Source organism: Lissotriton helveticus, chromosome 1_1 (genome assembly GCF_964261635.1).
Source record: "Lissotriton helveticus chromosome 1_1, aLisHel1.1, whole genome shotgun sequence".
Taxonomy (NCBI): Eukaryota; Metazoa; Chordata; class Amphibia; order Caudata; family Salamandridae; genus Lissotriton; species Lissotriton helveticus.
The window spans coordinates 281,975,395-281,993,012 of record NC_136057.1 but is presented as its reverse complement, the minus strand read 5'-3'; the positions used below and the strand labels follow the sequence as shown (position 1 = coordinate 281,993,012).

Sequence of the window (17,618 nt, the reverse complement as noted above, 5' to 3'; positions counted from 1 at the left end):
TAACCATTCCATTACAACAAAGTTTACAGAGAGCAAAAGAGAGTACTTGTCCTGATTTATCAGAAATAAGGCAGCATATAAGTGTAAATCCACCAGAGTTAACTTTTAATCAAAATTTGTCATGCGGATACCCAACAGGAGCAGAATCTGACTCTGCTACTCCAGAGAAAAGTGCAGATAAAATAGATTTAACGTAGACACCCATGGGACCATCAGAAAAAGAATTGAGTGAATGGATAAAATCATTAAAATTAAAAGAGCAGGAATTTAAAGTGTTGGATGTGTCTAAATTAAAATTAGACATTGTGGAATTAATAGTTGGAACAATTGGAACAGACAGATTGAAAACTTATCAGGATGATGAGCTCATGTTTTTATGTAAAAGTATAACATGGAGAGCTAAGACAATGTACGATCAATTAGAGGAAGTGGCAAGTGAATGTGGAATAGACTTTTCCAAAATAAAGTTATTGCAGAAATCTTATCGAGTAGATTTTGCAGAAAGAGACATTGAAAATATGAACACTGCAGGAAGACAAGTTCAGATAAAAGATTTGATTGTGTTGTTGCGCAAATGGGGTGATGTAGGTAAATGGAGAATCAAGTGGGCAAAGAAGAAAGAAGAAAATAGTGATAAGTCTACTTTAGCTTTCCCAATTAGAGAAAAGGGAAAAGTGGCAACTGAATTCCCTATGAGAGACATTCCTGGAGGAGGATATATACATGTGCCCTGGAGCAGACAATATATATTGTCATTTACAAATGATTTCTCCAAGTTGACAGATTTGTCAAGGTGTCAAAAGTACTGTGGATTGATTTAGGTGGATTATTTGACATGGTGGTGCCAACAGATTTATGGACAGAATGTAAAATATCTGCGGATTGGCCAAGGGAGGAGTATCCCAGAGATGAGAAAACGGGAGCTTCCTCACCAGACGTGATGAGGAAATATGAGCAAGTGATAGTATGGTTGAAAAACAAAATACCTCCAAAAGAAACTGATTGGGTAAAGATAGACAGAACAACACAGGAGCCGAAAGAAACTGTGCATTCTTTTTACGAAAGGTTGTTGTTAGTCTTTAAACAGTACAGTGGTTATGAGGAATTAAATGAGAAAGACATGAGTCACTTTGTTTATCGATTTGTATATGGTTTGAGACCAGAAATTTCAGATATGATTAGACATAGCATGATGGATTGGCAGTCGAGTTCAGTAGATACGGTCCTGAGACAAGCGAAAGATTGCAGTGAAGAGATTGATGCAAAACAAAAGAAGCTGAAAGAGAAAGCCATGTGGGCACGAGTAAAAGTAGCCGAAAAACAAGTAGCACAGATGGAGAATAAGAATGCAGGGAATCAAGGTGGGATTAAAGGTAAACCTAAATTGGTGGGGAATATTGATGAATTGAAAAAGAAAATGCCATGTTTCAACTGCGGCCAGATAGGGCATTGGAAACAAGAGTGTAAATGTCCGCCTAGAGTTAATGGGGAAAATACATCATTGAATCCGCAGGTGCAGTTTGAGGTAAATCAGCAGCAACCGCAGCAACAGCAGATAGCAAATCAGAAAAGTCAGGTGCCGCAACCACCACTGCCATACAGTGGGAATCAGCAGAGATACAGTGCAGAGACAGGATTCAGCGGTGGTGAGCAGGTAAAAAAAACCGCAAAGAGTAAATGCGTGTCCTCAATATTGGTTGCAAGAAGAGAATGGCAGTGAGCCGGAGGAAAGTTTCTGACGGTGCCTGAGGGAGGAAGAAGAGTGTGTGCTTGGAGCCACTCTTGAGGTAGATCAGTCAGGTCCATTTGTGAGCGGAAAGGTGAATGATGTGGGAACAACTTTTCTAGTGGACAATGGTGCTACCCGTTCTACTGTTAGATCAGTGGAAATTCAAAATCTTCCTCTCTCGGGTGAGACAATCCAGGTTGTAGGTGTAGCCAACAGACAAATAAATACTCCTTTGACAAAACCAGTTAAAATAGAGATTGGGACATATAAAGATATGCATCGGTTTGTGGTGTGTGACAGCAGTCCTGTTAATTTGTTAGGCAAGGATATATTGTGTAAAATGAACTGTGCCATATACTGTTCACCAGATGGCATAGAATTGCAGACTCCAGATGAAGATAGTTTGTACAAACTGACAATGCTCATGATTGAGGCAGAACAAGACAAATTGTTTCCTGTTTTTGATAAAGAGAAAATTCCTGTTGAACTGAAAGAGGCAGTGAAAGAAGAAGTACGGGATTTCACTGGAAAAGATATAGGTTTGATGAAAGGAGTTGATCCTGTGAAAGTGTCCATAAAAGAAGGTGCAAATTATCTGAATATACCCCAGTATAAAATGACTGCAGAAGTAATTGAAGGAATTACTCCAGTGATTGACAAAATGATTGAGCAAGGAATTTTAAGAGAAATCGAGAGTAGTCCTTGTAATTCGCCAATTATGGGATTGAAGAAGCCAAATGGAACATTTAGAATTGTGCAGGACCTGAGAAAAGTCAATAAAGTTGTTGTCCCATGTTGTCCAATTGTCCCGAATCCAGCAGTGATTTTGTACCAAATACCTCATGATGCGGAATGGTACACAGTGATTGACTTGTGCAATGCGTTCTTTACTGTTCCATTGCATCCAGAAAGCCAACCAATTTTTGAGTTTCGTTTCCAAAATCGTATCCTAGCATGGTGTAGAATTCCACAAGGGTACACTGAGAGTCCATCAATTTGTAATCAGCTGCTAAAGAAATCTTTGGAAAATTTGAGCATGCAAGAATCTGTGTTGGTACAGTATATTGATGATCTTTTGGTTGCATCGAAAACAAAGGACACCTGTATAATTGATACAGTGGCATTATTGAATCATTTGGCTGAGGAGAGACATAAAGTATCTCCATCAAAATTGCAGTTTTTCCAGAAAGAAGTACAGTATTTAGGTCATAAGAATGCAAAAGGAATCAGACAGGTCACAATTGAGAGAATTAAAATGATACAAGGAATGCAGCCCCCTAAGACTCAAAGACAGGTAAGAATGTTCTTAGGAATGGTGGGTTATTGCAGACAGTGGATAAGTGGAATCTCATTGATTGCAAAACCATTGCAGAGACTGACAAAGGCAGACATCAGAGACCCTATTGTTTTGACCAAAACAGAGATGGAAACATTCGAACAGCTCAAAACTAAATTGTGTGAAGCACCAGCTTTGGGAATGCCTGATTATGAAAAAGAATTTGAACTGTACTGCAGTGAGCGAGACGGATGTGCTCTGTCAGTATTAATTCAGAGGCATGGAAGAATAAGAAAACCAATTGCGTATTTCTCAGCTCTTTTGGACCCTGTTGCAAAGGCGTTGCCAGGTTGTCTGAAAGCAGTAGCAGCAACCAGTGTAAGTCTGGAGCAAAGTGAAGGAATTGTGATGGGATTTCCTGTGAGAGTCTATGTACCTCATTCAGTGGAGATTCTCCTCACAAGAGCAAAAAGTCAGTACGTGACTAACAGCAGAATGACACGTTATGAGAAAATTATTCTGGGAGCTGAGAATGTGACAATTGCAAGATGTGTAAATGTTAACCCATCAACACTGTTACCTGATACAGGTGAAGCAGAAGTGAAAGGTGAGCTTGATCACAAGTGTTTGGATGTTCTGGAATATTGCACAAAACCTCGTCCAGACATTAAAGATGAACCTTTGCTTGAATCAGATTTTGTAATGTTCGTAGATGGATCATGCTTGAGAACAGAGAGTGGTGTTCTAAGTGCTGCATATGCTGTTTGTACAGTGGCAGTAATTTTGGTAGCATCTTGTCTGAAAGGAATGCATTCGGCTCAAATAGCGGAGTTGATTACTTTGATACGAGCATGTGAGTTGGGAAAAGAGGTGAAAGTAACCATAGTGACTGATAGTCAATATGGTTATGGAGTTGTTCATGATTATGGACAGCTTTGGTCCCAAAGAGGTTATTTGACCTCTGCAGTAACACCCATTCGGAATGCAGAGTTTGTAAAAACATTGATTGATGTAATACAGCTGCCTGAAAAATTGGCTGTGGTAAAATGTTCTGCCCACAAGAAAGGTGAGGATTATATCACCAGAGGAAATAGTTATGCTGATGCAATTGCAAAGCATTGCGCCAAAAATCATATTTCAATCAATCGAGAGAAAACTGAAGAACATGTTCCAAGTCCTTTAATGCTAACCACTGTAGTGGAAACTTGGCAGGAAGTGAAGCAGATGCAGGAAGAGGCAGGATCAGAGGAAAAATATATTTGGTTCAAATCAGGTTGCAGGCAAAGGGAGGAAGATGAAATTTGGTTTTACAAAGATGAAAGACCAGTAATGCCCGATAGCATGATTTCAGATATGGCCCGAATGTACCATGGTCAAGCACATATTGGCAGAGACGCTATGATTCGTCTCTTTAGGCAGACTTGGTATAATCCTAAATTTAGAATAATTGCTGAAAGTTTGTGTCAAAGATGCTTGGTCTGCCAGCAATTTAATCCAAATAGAAAAACTGTTGTAAGTTTGGGAACCATAGGACGGGAGGGTGGCCCATTTACAAGAGTTCAGATGGATTTTGTTGAATTACCTCCATGCAACAGACTCAGATATGTTCTTGTGATAATCTGTTTGTTCTCTCGATGGGTAGAAGCTTTCCCCACGAGAAGGAATAATGGAATAACTGTTGCTAAACTGTTCTTGCGTGAGATAATACTAAGTTTCGGGTTCCCGGTCACGATTGAATCGGACAGAGGCCCGCATTTTCAAAACGAGTTAATGCAGATGATTTGTGAAGCTCTGGACATTCGCCAGAAGCTACATTGTGCATATAGACCTGAGGCTTCAGGAGTAGTTGAACAGGTGAATGGAACAATTAAAAATAGAATTGCAAAAATGTGTTTGGCAACAGGAATGAAGTGGCCAGATGCTTTGCCACTTGTGTTAATGACATTAAGAAGCATACCTGACAGAAAAACTGGATTAAGTCCTCACGAAATCTTGATGGGAAGGGTGATGAGACAGGCTTATGTACCAGTTAATAAGTTACTAACTATAAATGATGACATCATTCTGGATTACTGCAAGAATCTATCTGATGTAGTAACTTCTGTGCTCCACCAGGTGGGAACTGAATCAAATACCGAAGAGAAAATTCCAGTTCATGATCTAGTCCCTGGGGACTGGGTATGAGTGAAAGTTCATCGCAGAAGGAATTGTTTGGTACCAAGGTGGCAAAGACCACGTCAAGTGATCTTGGTCAGTACTACTGCAGTTAAGTGTGCTGGACTGAAAAGGTGGGTTCATGCTAGTCACACCATCCGTGTGCCTGAACCTTAATACCCATACGACGGTGAAAGTACAACTGACTCTGATACTGAGTGTGAACCAGAAAAGGATCCAGATACTGAAGATCGACAAGAACGTCAACATCTGGAAGTATCAGAAGCCAGTTCTGCTTCTGAAGGTGAAGGTGAAAGGGAGATTGTTGAAATACCAGATTCAGAAGATCAATCTGAAGATCGAGAATCGGTAAAGACAAGCACCAGTAAAGACGCAAAAGAAAGTGAAGAGAGAGCTGTTGAAAAGGATAATACTGAAACGCAAACTGAAAACTCTGTAAGTAAAAATGGAAATCCTGAAACTGGGGAAGAGGAAGTAACTCACGACAAGGATGCGACTCCAAGTACCAGTTATGAAAGAGTTCCTGACAGAGTAACAGTAGAGAAAACTAAAACTGATGAAGACAAAGACATTGTGAAAATCATAATAAATTATACAGTAGAAGACACTGAAAGTGAAACTGATGACAGTACAGATGAGACTCCTTTAAGAAAAAGCACAAGAAAAAGAGCTTGGAGAGTGGAGAGTAACACTGTAGAGCCAAAGACTAAGAAAGTCTGCAAAGGACACAATTGGCCTAAAGGGGCTGGAGGATTGAGATTCAAAATAATAAATGCGACAAAAGAACAAGAAGAGCAAGTGAACGGAATTACCAGTCAGAAAGAAATACTGGGAAAGAAAATAGAGACTATTCAAAGGCCAAAAAGAGTAAGACGTCCAAATCAGAGGTACAAGTCACCTGAGTGGACATATATTGTTCTTCCACCAATTGTTGAAGTAAATAGCAGTCAAGAAAATCTGTGTGACCCAAAATCAATTGGGAAAAGTGAGTAAAAAGTTCATCTAAGAGAAAAGATAGGTGTTCAAAGTATATGATATTAAAGTAAAAAGTCTGAAGTCCAGTGAGACGGTTTTTGTAAATATAGAAGAGGTCGGAGTTGACACAAGGTCGAAGAAAACTTGTTAGAAAATCTAATTATAGCATTATTTAGAATAGAAATTGGCACAAGGTCGAAGAAAATTTGTTAGAGTGCTGTGTGGTGTAGTAAATTATAGGTGACATAAGGTTGAAGAAACAGTGTTAGAGAAAATGGCAATTAATAACCACAAGACGAAATGTTCTATTTTTAGAAAATGGTGTAGGTGTTTTACTATATGCATGGGGTTGATGACTATATTATGGATAATTTTAGCTATTGTGATTCCTTTCCAAAATAATTTAATGGAATTAAAACGGAATGTGAGTTCAAGTAAGCAAATTGAGAAAGAAAAAGTGCATGAGACTTATGTGTACAAGCCAGAGTTGCATCAAGATAGGTCTATTAGTGACTACACTAAAAATACCTTTTCAAAGTTATTGCTGGAGTATAGTAAAACCATGAATGTTGATGACGGTTATCTTTGTGTAAAATTGCCACCATCAGGGTCAGAAGGGGTGACCTATCACCACCTTCCTCTTACATATGGAGTAACTTGTAGTGTAATTGCAAGTTTGTTTTATAAGACTGGGAAAATGGAGTATCATTACTCCAATGTAGATGAGATATTTGTGAAATTAAAGATTGACAATACACTAAATAAGAGAAAACATGCAGAGGTAATGGGAGAATATTTCTTAGAAGTAGATGAGTTAATGCACGAGTATGCAATTAATAATAATTTGACATGTAAAATGAGAGTTGAAGAAAAGGCATTCTTAAACATGGTCGAGGAAAGGAGAATTGCTTATAAACGAAAAGAGAAGGTAAAACTTGCAAAGTCTAAATATTATACATTTGATGATGAGAATATTGAGGATAAAAATGTGAATGTAGCGATTAATATAGATGCACCAATGTTGGGAAAATTTTGCATCAGAAGAGACAATTCAATGTACGACAATTATTTTGTGGGTGCAAGTCAATGTGAAGATACCTGTAGAATTATAGGGGGTTGTGGATTTAAAGGAGGAAATGATCCTGTTTTCCCTGGAATTTATTTCATATGTGGGAATAAAGCTTATTATAGACTGCCAGACCATTGGTATGGGACATGTTATGTGGGTTTGGTCTTTCCTAAAATCTTCCATGTAGATAGAGGTACCAAGAAGCATGAGATAGGTAAAGTTTTAAGTAGAAAAAGAAGAGAGAGAGCGTTAGAAATAATAGGTGATGTATTTGGAGCACTGATACCAGCAGTGGGAATTTCATTTAATGCAAATAAAATCAGAAAATTGTCCACAATAGTTGATAAATTATCAACAGATACAGCAGGAGGATTCTTAATGGTAGATACTGAAATGGTTGCTATGAGAGCTATGGTTATGCAAAACCGACTTGCCCTTGATATAATTTTAGCAAAAGAGGGAGGAGTCTGTGGAATATTGAAAGTTCAACATTGTTGTACTTATATGCCAGATAAAAGTCAGAACATTGAAAAGTATATTATAAATATTACAGAGTTGCATAAAGAAATTGAACCACTGGAGGTTGAAGGTGTCCTTGTAAGGCTGGGTAAAAGTTTCTCAGCAATTAAACATTGGTTTCAAGAAATAGGTAGTTCAATTATAGGTAAGATACTAATTCCAATAACAGTTATAGTGATAGTGATTTTCTTTATAAGGTTATGCTGTATATACAAAGGTAGAAGAGATTTTAGAAATTTGATGAAGAAAAGGAATGCAGAACGATTGGCAAAAATGAGAGAAAAGAATGAGATAGAAATGGAAGAAATTAAAGAAAAGGTTTTCAAAAATTCAAGAGAGAAGGAGACAAAAGTATAGATGATATTAACAAAAGGAAATTGAAACATGTTCTGCTAAATTTTTCAAAATTTTGAGGGTTATTTGGTGATAAAATCACCAGATGAGGGAATTGATGGAGCAAGGTGGCAAACGCTAAATTTTGTGAACCCCTCGCAAAGTTAATGTCCCATAACATTAATATGTACTGATTGCATGTTTTGCAAAATTAATCAACCATAGAGTAAAATGCACACATTATTTTTATTATTACACACGAGGAAAACTAACTTTGCTTGCATGTTGCAGTAAACTCAGCTAATATCTATTGTTATCGTGTTGTGGATTAATGTGCAGCTTAATTTTAAACAAAAGCAATTTAATGTGCTTATTCTACACGTTTCTGTGTGGTGGAGAGTTCGAAATTGTAAGTATAAAATGCATTTATGTGGCTTATTTGCTAGTTAACAACTAACTGGGAAACATTAGTTAGGTGGGAGGTAAACAGAACGGGTTTGAATTCAATAACTAACATAAATCTGTGTTTGTTTTTACGATAGTTCCAAAAGTGGCCTCTGAGGCCTGTGCAAAGATGGCTTCTCGGATAAAGAGCTGAACTGCGCAGGCGCGCAAAACTGCAAGTCAGAGTGAACTGTTTGTGCTCAAGGAGGTTCAAGGTTGATGTGGCTTGGAACCTAGGATGGGTGCCAAACCTGCGCGACTGAACGTTGAGATCATGAGAATTTTGCTTGATGTTGCCACTCAAGGAAATGGCTAGGCCAAAGACTGCCCTAAACAAATACCCTTTATTTCTTACTGAACCATCGAGAAAATGATGTCGTACGGGTGAGATGATGCTCACCCACCCCGACATTGTCCAATGAAATTTTGAATAGGAGATGTTAGATACTTTTTAGATAGATTAAGTTAGAAAATTAGGGTATAAAAACCCCTGGATTTGACTAGAAGGGGTCGCCTTTTCAATTTCTATCGGAGATGCTGCCCGATTGCTGACTGATTCCTGGATGTAAGAACTTTAATATTTTTCACTTGTTTGCTTTGCAGGACTGAAGGATAAGATGAGGGTATTAGTTAGGGATGTTAGGAGAGAATGAAATTGGAACTATCTGATCTTTGCTAAACTTTAACTGTTTTCTAAAATAAAGCGATTTTCTTGAGCTCTAAATAAAATGATCATTTTGAAATAAAGTTTAAGATTTTACTGAATAAAGATTTACTAATGCCTAAATGTCAGACATGATAACGTTTTGCTTTGAATAAAAATTAGATAGATGAAGAAGTAAGAGCTGGTCTTTGAATTCTTCCTACGCCTAATTTTCATTCTAGTAGATCCATTGCCACTATGGTGGTGTGTCTGAATAATTTAAGTCTGACTAAAACCATGGTAAATGTTTTAAATCTGCAGGTGCAAATAATGAATAGTTAAATAGGTTTAGATGCTCCACCTAAATGTTACAGCGTTTCTCTATTGCGATTCACCAGAGCCTTGAAGCCGAGTGTAAGTGAACAGGGTAAATGCGCAGTGTTATGGGCCCCACTGATGCATGATTTGTGTGTTTTAAGGTTTCGGGGTAATGGTAAGTGTTAATTAGAAATGATTTCTGGAGCCGCGCTGTAGCAAACTTTTGAGCCTGGCTATATATGATCTGATTAATCTTACGTGTGAAATGAACTTGGAGTGATGATTACAAATCTTCAGAGGTGTGATGGTTTTAAATCAGGGATCTCCAACCGGCCGATCGTGAGCTACTAGTAGCTCGCTGAGACCCTGTAAGTAGCTTATGCCGCTTGCATTTCAATTTAGTAGCCCGTTGGTGTTGGTTGGGCTATTTAGGCTTTTTTTTGCCTCCATTGCCCGCCCTCACCCAAAGCAGCTGCTCAGATTGTTTTTTGAGCTTAGCTGGGGCAGGGCGGGCCGAAGAGAATGACGTTCCTCTCCTACTTGCACCTCTTGTGTCTGCACCCCCTGCCTTTCCCACCATAGCACTGTGCTTTTGATTCTGCACGTGACGTGCCAGTGCAGAGCAGCAGGCAGCAGACGTGGCCGGGTGAAGCAGCTGTTTTGCGGTGGAACAAGAAGTATAGAACTGCTTGGGATCCGCACCCTTTTCTGCCTATGAGTACAGCCTGCCACCTTTATATTTCATTGTTGCAGCTGCGCAGCAGGTAAGCCGTACCTGATCAGCTCCATACGCCTCTCTAATTCACATGGCCTCCATAGTCGACAAACCAGCTCATTTAAATAAAGGACCTCTGGTCACCCGCGCACTAATGAAGAGATGTCATAGTGAAACAAAGTGTGCAATTCCCCTGCGGCTCATAGTTCTCCGTACGTCGTAGGGAAAGATATATCCAGGGAGCACGCCCCAACATTCTTAATCCGTGGGCCAGAAACAGAAAAGTATTCGTAGCCCTCATCTTCTGCTCTAACCTAGCCCTTCGTGTACTTTCAAACCAAAGCGACTGGCAATATGCAGGTCTTGTAATATTCAATCATGTGTAGCTGCAGTTTACACGATGGCCGATTTTGGAAATTCGTTAATTCTAATCTAGTTCTATTGAAATCCTTGAATGACGAGTCGCCTCAAGGAAGGAGCGTTATGCCTTGAATCCGAATATTTTTATGGAAAGGGATCTGATAATAAAAGTAGTCAGTGGCTCATAAACATAAATCATGCAGAGTAGGCTATTTAATTCCTGTTTTTTTTGGCTCTGTTGCCTGCACTCACCCAAAGCAGCTGTCCGATTGGTTTAATTAACTGCTAGAAAACACGATTCATATTTTGGGTAAGAAGCAGCGATTAAAATAAATGATTTGACATTTACAGGTTGTACATGTACAAATTACTCTCAGGCCTTCAGTTGCCTGCATATATTCCAACGTGTTTTATGTACTCCAGGTTTTTCAGTTCGGGGCAAGGGAAAACATTTGGGTTTTCCCTGTATTAAGCCCAAACCACATTCTACCCTTCCTGACTTGTCAAACTTGGTATGGGAAGAAAGAAAATCACAGTTATGAAAAAAATAACGTGCAGTAACGTTTTTAAAGGGGAAAATGTAGATCTGTGTGTATTCTCGCTGGTCACACAATGAAGGCTAATGTCTGGAAAGCTATTTTTTGTGGAAATCCAGCGTGAATCTAGCCTTCATGGATATCAGGGGACACAGATCATGCAATTTACCACTCTTCTAGTCTTCTGTACATTTATCTCATGCACACTGAGCTGACAAGATACCGCTGCTTCATACTGTGAGAAAAAGAGAGCAAAGAGAACAACTGCACAGACAGATTCCATCAAAAACAGACGTGAAGGGTCAAGCTCTGAAATAACGTCACCTAATTTTTCTTTTTTAATTGCTCTCTATCTTGTTGGATTTCCACACTGTATGTTTTACAGACCTTAGTTTCTCCTCGGACAATGCAGTGACTTAATGCTCAGAAGAATTGTTTGCTACACAGTGCATTTTAATTTCTCACATTTGATAACTAACAACACTGCCATGAGTAAGCAAAGTATGTCTGTTTGTAATGCACACTTGGATATGGTCACCATTGTTGTATGTGAAACATTATGATTATTGACTATTAAGCCATGTGTAAATGGTGGGAGTGATCCCATTTTATAGGACCGCACTCAAGAGCGCAGTCTGGTGGGAATGGTGACATGTGAACCAGGCCCTGCCCTAAACACTGGCCTGACAGATCAGTGCATTGGTGATTTTTTTGGCTATTTGTGGGCCTATTTTATTGGCTGGTGGGCTGTGCTAATACTTCTCTGTGGTTTTTTGGCTATTTGTGGGCTGATTGAATTGGCTGATGCCTGGATTTTATTATTAATTTTTCTGATATTACCACACACATTGCTGCAAGCACAAATAGATTCCCCCATACCTTGCAAAACACCTCCTATACAGCATGTCTTTACTTTACAAGTTTAAAACTTAATTTGCAAATGCGGCTCCGAAGAAATTAGGCTTAAAATCGCTAGAGCTGGACCCCTCGAAAAAATGCGCGAGTTGCTTGGGGTTTAGTAGCTCACGACGATTTTCACTGACCAGAAGTAGCTCTCATTACACAAAAGGTTGGAGACCCCTGTGTTAAATCATCAGAGGGAGGATTGAAAGAGCCTAAACCTGTGTTTTTTTTAATAATGGAGAACCTGCCTTTGTTTCAGAAATAGAGAACTGCATTTGAAAGGTGACACGTACATTTCTGTGTCAATGAGTAAAAACATGAGCTCTTAAATTCACAGACTTCAGCCAGACAATTTTATTTAGCAATTTATGTAACCCATGTGCAAGTAATTCAAAGATTGATTTAAATGTGTTTAGTTAGATGTTGTTCTCACTATGAAAATGTGACTCTAACTTGTGAAAACTGTTAAATGTGCATTAGTAGAAAATAACTTGCATTTGAATTAGCACGACATTTTTTTGCAGCTGTGATCTCGGACTGAGTTTTATCTCTGTAGTTGCTGGAAATGTTGAACAAAGCCTCATTTAATTCTTTGCTTTAGTGAGAGTAAAAAATCACGTATTTTAAAAGTGCATTACCAAGTTTATTGTTTCTTGCTTAGTTAAAAAAACGGTTCTTTTGCAGTTCACGTTATCTGTGTAGTTAGAACTAAAACGCCTCTTTTAAAAGGAAGGTTAGGAGATGAAATTGTATTAAATAAGATGCAGAATGTACCGTGGGAAGGATCTTTGCCTGTCTGAGAGATGACGTATGAAATCTGCAGATGGGTGGAGGCATACTTTTGGAGAATACTGGATTTCAGTTGGAGGAAGAGAAAGTCACGCCACATGCTTTGTAACATTATTATTTGATAAACGCGTTCCTAGTTAGGAGAGCAGAGAGAGGAGAGAGAAGAGCAGGAGAAAGGACGCTTTCCAGAACACAGGCAGGAAGACTTTCAGAGCCCTTTGAGAGAGACAGACAGAGATTTACGGATGCAAGGCTGCAAAGGAGTTTCAGACTCAGACGCAGAAATGGAGAGGGCAGAAGTGATTTACTGATGCAGTGAAGGAGAGGGCAGACCTTTGATTGAGAGCAGAATGTAGGCAGACGTAGGCAGATTAGATGTAGGTTTAGTTCCAATCTGATTTGTGCTTTGACTAATGGCTTTGCCAAGGCTTATTTGCTCTATTCTTTGTTTGCCTTCAATGGGAGATTCTGCAATTATTGATTGGCTTATGCAAACTCACTCTTGTTTCTGGAACTTTTCCGGAGTTCTGACTGACATCTTTTGAGCCCCATTGTCTTGGAATAGGGATTATTTCCTTTATGGAACGCGCTGTTTGTAAATTATGATGCTTTGTGCTAACCTAATTTTTCTGTTATCAATTCTGTGACCGGATTGATACCTGACTACTGAATGAAGAGTCGAAGATTCTTAAATTTTGATTGGAAAATGAATCCCTTTGAAACTGCTTATAATTCTCATTATTTGGTAAAATGTTTATTTGCATTTTATGAATTGCTCATGTTTATGTAGAAGCTCCCTGGTCATAAACGGTGGCAAAGATCCATCGACCTTTAGCGGAAATCAGGCTGGCGGTAATCAGAGGTAATGGTGCCACATTTCCTAGATTTTCCAAAGCGAGATTACCGTGGGATTTCCGCTGGAACAATTGTATAATATATATTTAAAAATCATTAAATAATAAAACTAAAATCCACCCCTTTCCTCCACTCTCTGACTTATCCCAAACCTTTCTGTGTTCTATGGACTTTCAAACACGCTTTCAGGACGCTTACCTCTTTCCATCCAATTCATCCCACTAACAGGCACACATACCCTCCACTCCCATTAACATCTAACATCTTCCCTTTATGTTCAACTTAAAATGAATCCACTCTTATTCAGAAAATACTAGAGTAAATGCATGAGATAACAATAGCAACTTAACAACCTTAATTCAACTAATTCTACTTGGAACCGGAAGCACGGATTACTAACAGATTACCTGTTTCTAACCCTGGGTTCCAGAGTTGTGTGCTATTCACTTCAAAGGGCTTCGATGCTTCGTCAGGGTAGTAAGTGCTATATAATATAAAATATATATAATTGATTTAGTACACTGCAGCAGCCTTTAGACCTATGACTGCATCACAGCCCCAACAGATGATTAGGCCTAACATCCCCCCATTACCTCAGAATTGTGCAATGTCAACTATTGACAGAAATTCACAGCTACACAGAACTCACTCTTTGTCATAGACCTAAAACTGAACTCATACTGTCACCACAAAACACTAAGAAATAACACCATTCCCTCAAGCCAACTGCTATCCCGCATTAGTTCCACTGTCTATCTTCTTTGGCAACTACAGCCATCACTACATACTTCTGTGTCTACTTCTTAAGTAAATAGGTGGATTCGAATAGGTGTACTGTTACAGGTAACCCACCCATCCCAATGTGTCCAGTATCACTGACACAAATACTGTTAAGAGTCATACTTAAGAACGCGCATGAACTGTAAGAGGTCGAGTTCTATTGCAGTAGCAATAGAACTCAACCGAAACTCATTTTTAGATCTAATACAACCATTCTTAATTGTCCATTCACACTATAAATGTTCAATTACTGCTTTGAACTCACCTGAATAAGTCAAGCAGCATTTTGTCGGTTTCCCAACCCACTCAGCTACCTCCTATGTTATTCCTTTTAAGTATCTCTGATCCAAGCTTTAATCCTAATAGAGCATATCTTTAAAAAAAAAACTCTCAAAATTACTTCTCTTGCTACAACCATAAGTATCCAACAAAACTCTTTGCTGTTAATGCTCCAGCAGTATTCCTAAAGTGGCAATTACCACGAAAATCTGATCAGTCTGTCTCCTGAATGTACTCTAAGCACTCTCCACAACCATCTTCCAAATTGTTGACGTCCTTCTTTTAATTGTTTGCTCCCTGTTTTGTTAATTAACTTCATTTCCCCCCTCCCTCACCATTCCTAAAGCTGCGGTTTCATCTCTCCTACTTCCTTTCACCTCTTTCCATTGCCCCTTAACCAATTTTAACCTTTGCTTGTATTCCCAATTGTTCTATATTCTGTCATAGGTGGAGGATTTACTGCTGCTCTCAGAGCTCGAACAAAGAGTATGATTGCCAGTGGACGGATTATATTAATGACTTTGGTGCATATATGTATTGGCAAGTGCGCTCTGAAAGATACCTCACGGGAGTCGCCAGTTTCCACCACAGCTACTATAAGTAAGTCCTGACAGTACCTTACAAGCTATTCGAGCTTCTGGTTTGAGATTTGGTTTCTAACTGGTTGTGTACCAACTAAATGACTTAATCTAGGAACATCCTTAGAAGCATCTCTGTTTACTGTTTGCACCAAATCTGTTTTTTGTACTGATCTGTAAAGAAACTAAAAGGTTTTTCACCTTGGCATTCCTTTTTTTAAATGCATTATACTTGGTTTACTCCCAACACCACAATCAAATTCCTACAATGGGCTGACGTCAAAACCATTCACTACCAGCAAAACCCAGGGCGGGGAAAACAGCTTGCACAAGGTCTCCCTGTCACCCTACCCTGACCACAGTTAATACCTCATCATGGTGTTAGCTACAGATATCAGTCTACTCAGCCTAAACGTCAGGGGAATACACACAGCTCGTACACAATACGCTGTCTATTCCTCCTTGAATGAATGAATGAATGAATGAATAAAATATTTAATAAAGCGCACTGTGGCAAAGCGGCTTCCTGGCGCTGGGGACTAAACCACAAGTCACAGAGGAGGCCCATGGGATTTAACAGGAGAACGCCTGGGAGAACAAGAAGGTTTTTAAGGCTTTTCAGGAGTGGGAATTGATGGGAGTAGAGCGTATGGACAGGGGGAGGCAGTTCCAGAATCGGGGGGCCAAAACAGAAAATCTGGTACCACCAGTTCTGGTCTTGCGAAAGCGGGGGACATGAAGTAGAGAGAGAGTGGAGGAGCGGAGAGTGCGGGTAGGGGCGTGAGAAGAAATGAGGGAACAGATAAACAAAGGAGCAGAGCGGGCCTGAGCACGGAAAACTAGGCAGCCCAATTTAAAGAGGGATCTCTGGAGGACAGGGAGCCAGTGGAGGGACTTAAGTGCCGGAGTGATGTGAGAGGTTTTAGGAAGGTGGAGAATGAGACGGACAGCCTGATTTTGAATTGCCTGTAGGCGACGGATTTCGTAGGCTGGAATGCCCACGTACAGGCCATTTCCATAATCAAGACGGGAAGTGATAAAGACCATAATAATAATTTTGAGGGCATCAGAAGAAAAGAAACGGGAAATGTTTCGAATAAGACGAAGAGACAGAAAGCAAGAAGAAACGACAGAACTGATTTGTGCATGCATAGAAAGATCCTGACTAACCCTAATACCCAAGGTGCGAACAGAAGCAACAGGTACAGGGGGAGGACCAAAGGTGAGGGGCCAAAAAGAGGAAGACCAGGGGTTGGAGGAGCCGCCCATCAAAACCAGCTCGGTCTTGTCCGGGTTGAGTTTCAAATGATTGAAACTCATCCACTCAGATATATAAACCAAAGTAGAGCAAAATTTGGGAAGGGAGTCAGAAGAGGAAGAAAGATCAAAGACGAGCTGGAGGTCGTCTGCGTAGTTATACAGAGAGACCCCCATATCGAGAAGAGACAAGATGAGAGGGTAGATATAGAGATTAAAGAGTAGAGGGGAGAGAGAAGAACCTTGGGGGACCCCACAAGAAACCGGGCGAAGAGGGGCAGAGAAACCGGAAAGGCGAACTGCTTGAGACCGTCCCTTAAGGAAGGACGCAAGCCAGGAAAGAGCAGAACCCCGAATGCCCGCTGCACCAACACGGTCGAGAAGGATGGAATGGTCGACCGTGTCAAACACAGCGGACAAATCGAGGAGGACCAGGGCCTGAGGGAGATTGGAGTCGGCTTTCCCCTTCAGCTCATCGAGCACAGCAAGGACCACTGACTCCGTAGAGTGGCCCGGGCAGAAGCCCGCTTGATGAGAGGCCAAAAGATGATTCTCCTCGATGTAGGTGGACAGACAAGATGTTACATGACTTTCGAGGATCTTGCCCAAATAGGGAAGGAGAGAAATGGGCCTATAGTTAGAAGGGAGTGAAGGGTCCAGATCGGGTTTTTTAAGAATAGGTAGGACGATAGCTGATTTGAGAGAAGCAGGAACTAAGCCCTGGGTGAGGGAAGCATTAAGAAAGGAAAGAGGGGGCGCTGGACAGCTAGAGAAAAGTGTTCTAAGAATAAGTGCAGGGGCACAATCCACCGGCGATCCGGAATTAACTTTAGTGAGTAGGGCAAGGAATGAGTCCAGGGAAATAGGCGAGAAATGGTCTAAAGAAGAAGAGGGCAAAGGAACAGCAGAGGGCGGACCGGGCAAAGATACAGTAGGAATGTTAGATTTAATCTTAACGATCTTGTCGATGAAATAGTCGTTAAGTGAAGAGCAAAGGATCTGAGAAGGGACAGGGCTAGGGCTGGCGCGATCAGAGGAGGCTAAATTGTGAATAAGGAAAAGATCTCCTTCGATTTGTTGGCCGA

General features: G+C 40.1%; 1 protein-coding gene across 2 annotated transcripts in view; it reads left to right on the top strand.

Annotated features, from left to right (window-relative positions):
- The window catches only part of LOC144769395 (hemagglutinin/amebocyte aggregation factor-like), a 212,309-nt gene that overhangs the window by 189,667 nt on the left and 5,024 nt on the right, over positions 1 to 17,618 (top strand). For both annotated transcript variants that reach the window (XR_013598693.1, XM_078653454.1), the window contains exon 4: positions 15,146 to 15,298. Coding sequence is in view for 1 of the 2 variants with exons in the window: in XM_078653454.1 (XP_078509580.1) it covers positions 15,146 to 15,298 (153 nt within the window). In the remaining variant the exon portion in view is untranslated. The remainder of the gene's footprint in view (positions 1 to 15,145; positions 15,299 to 17,618) is intronic.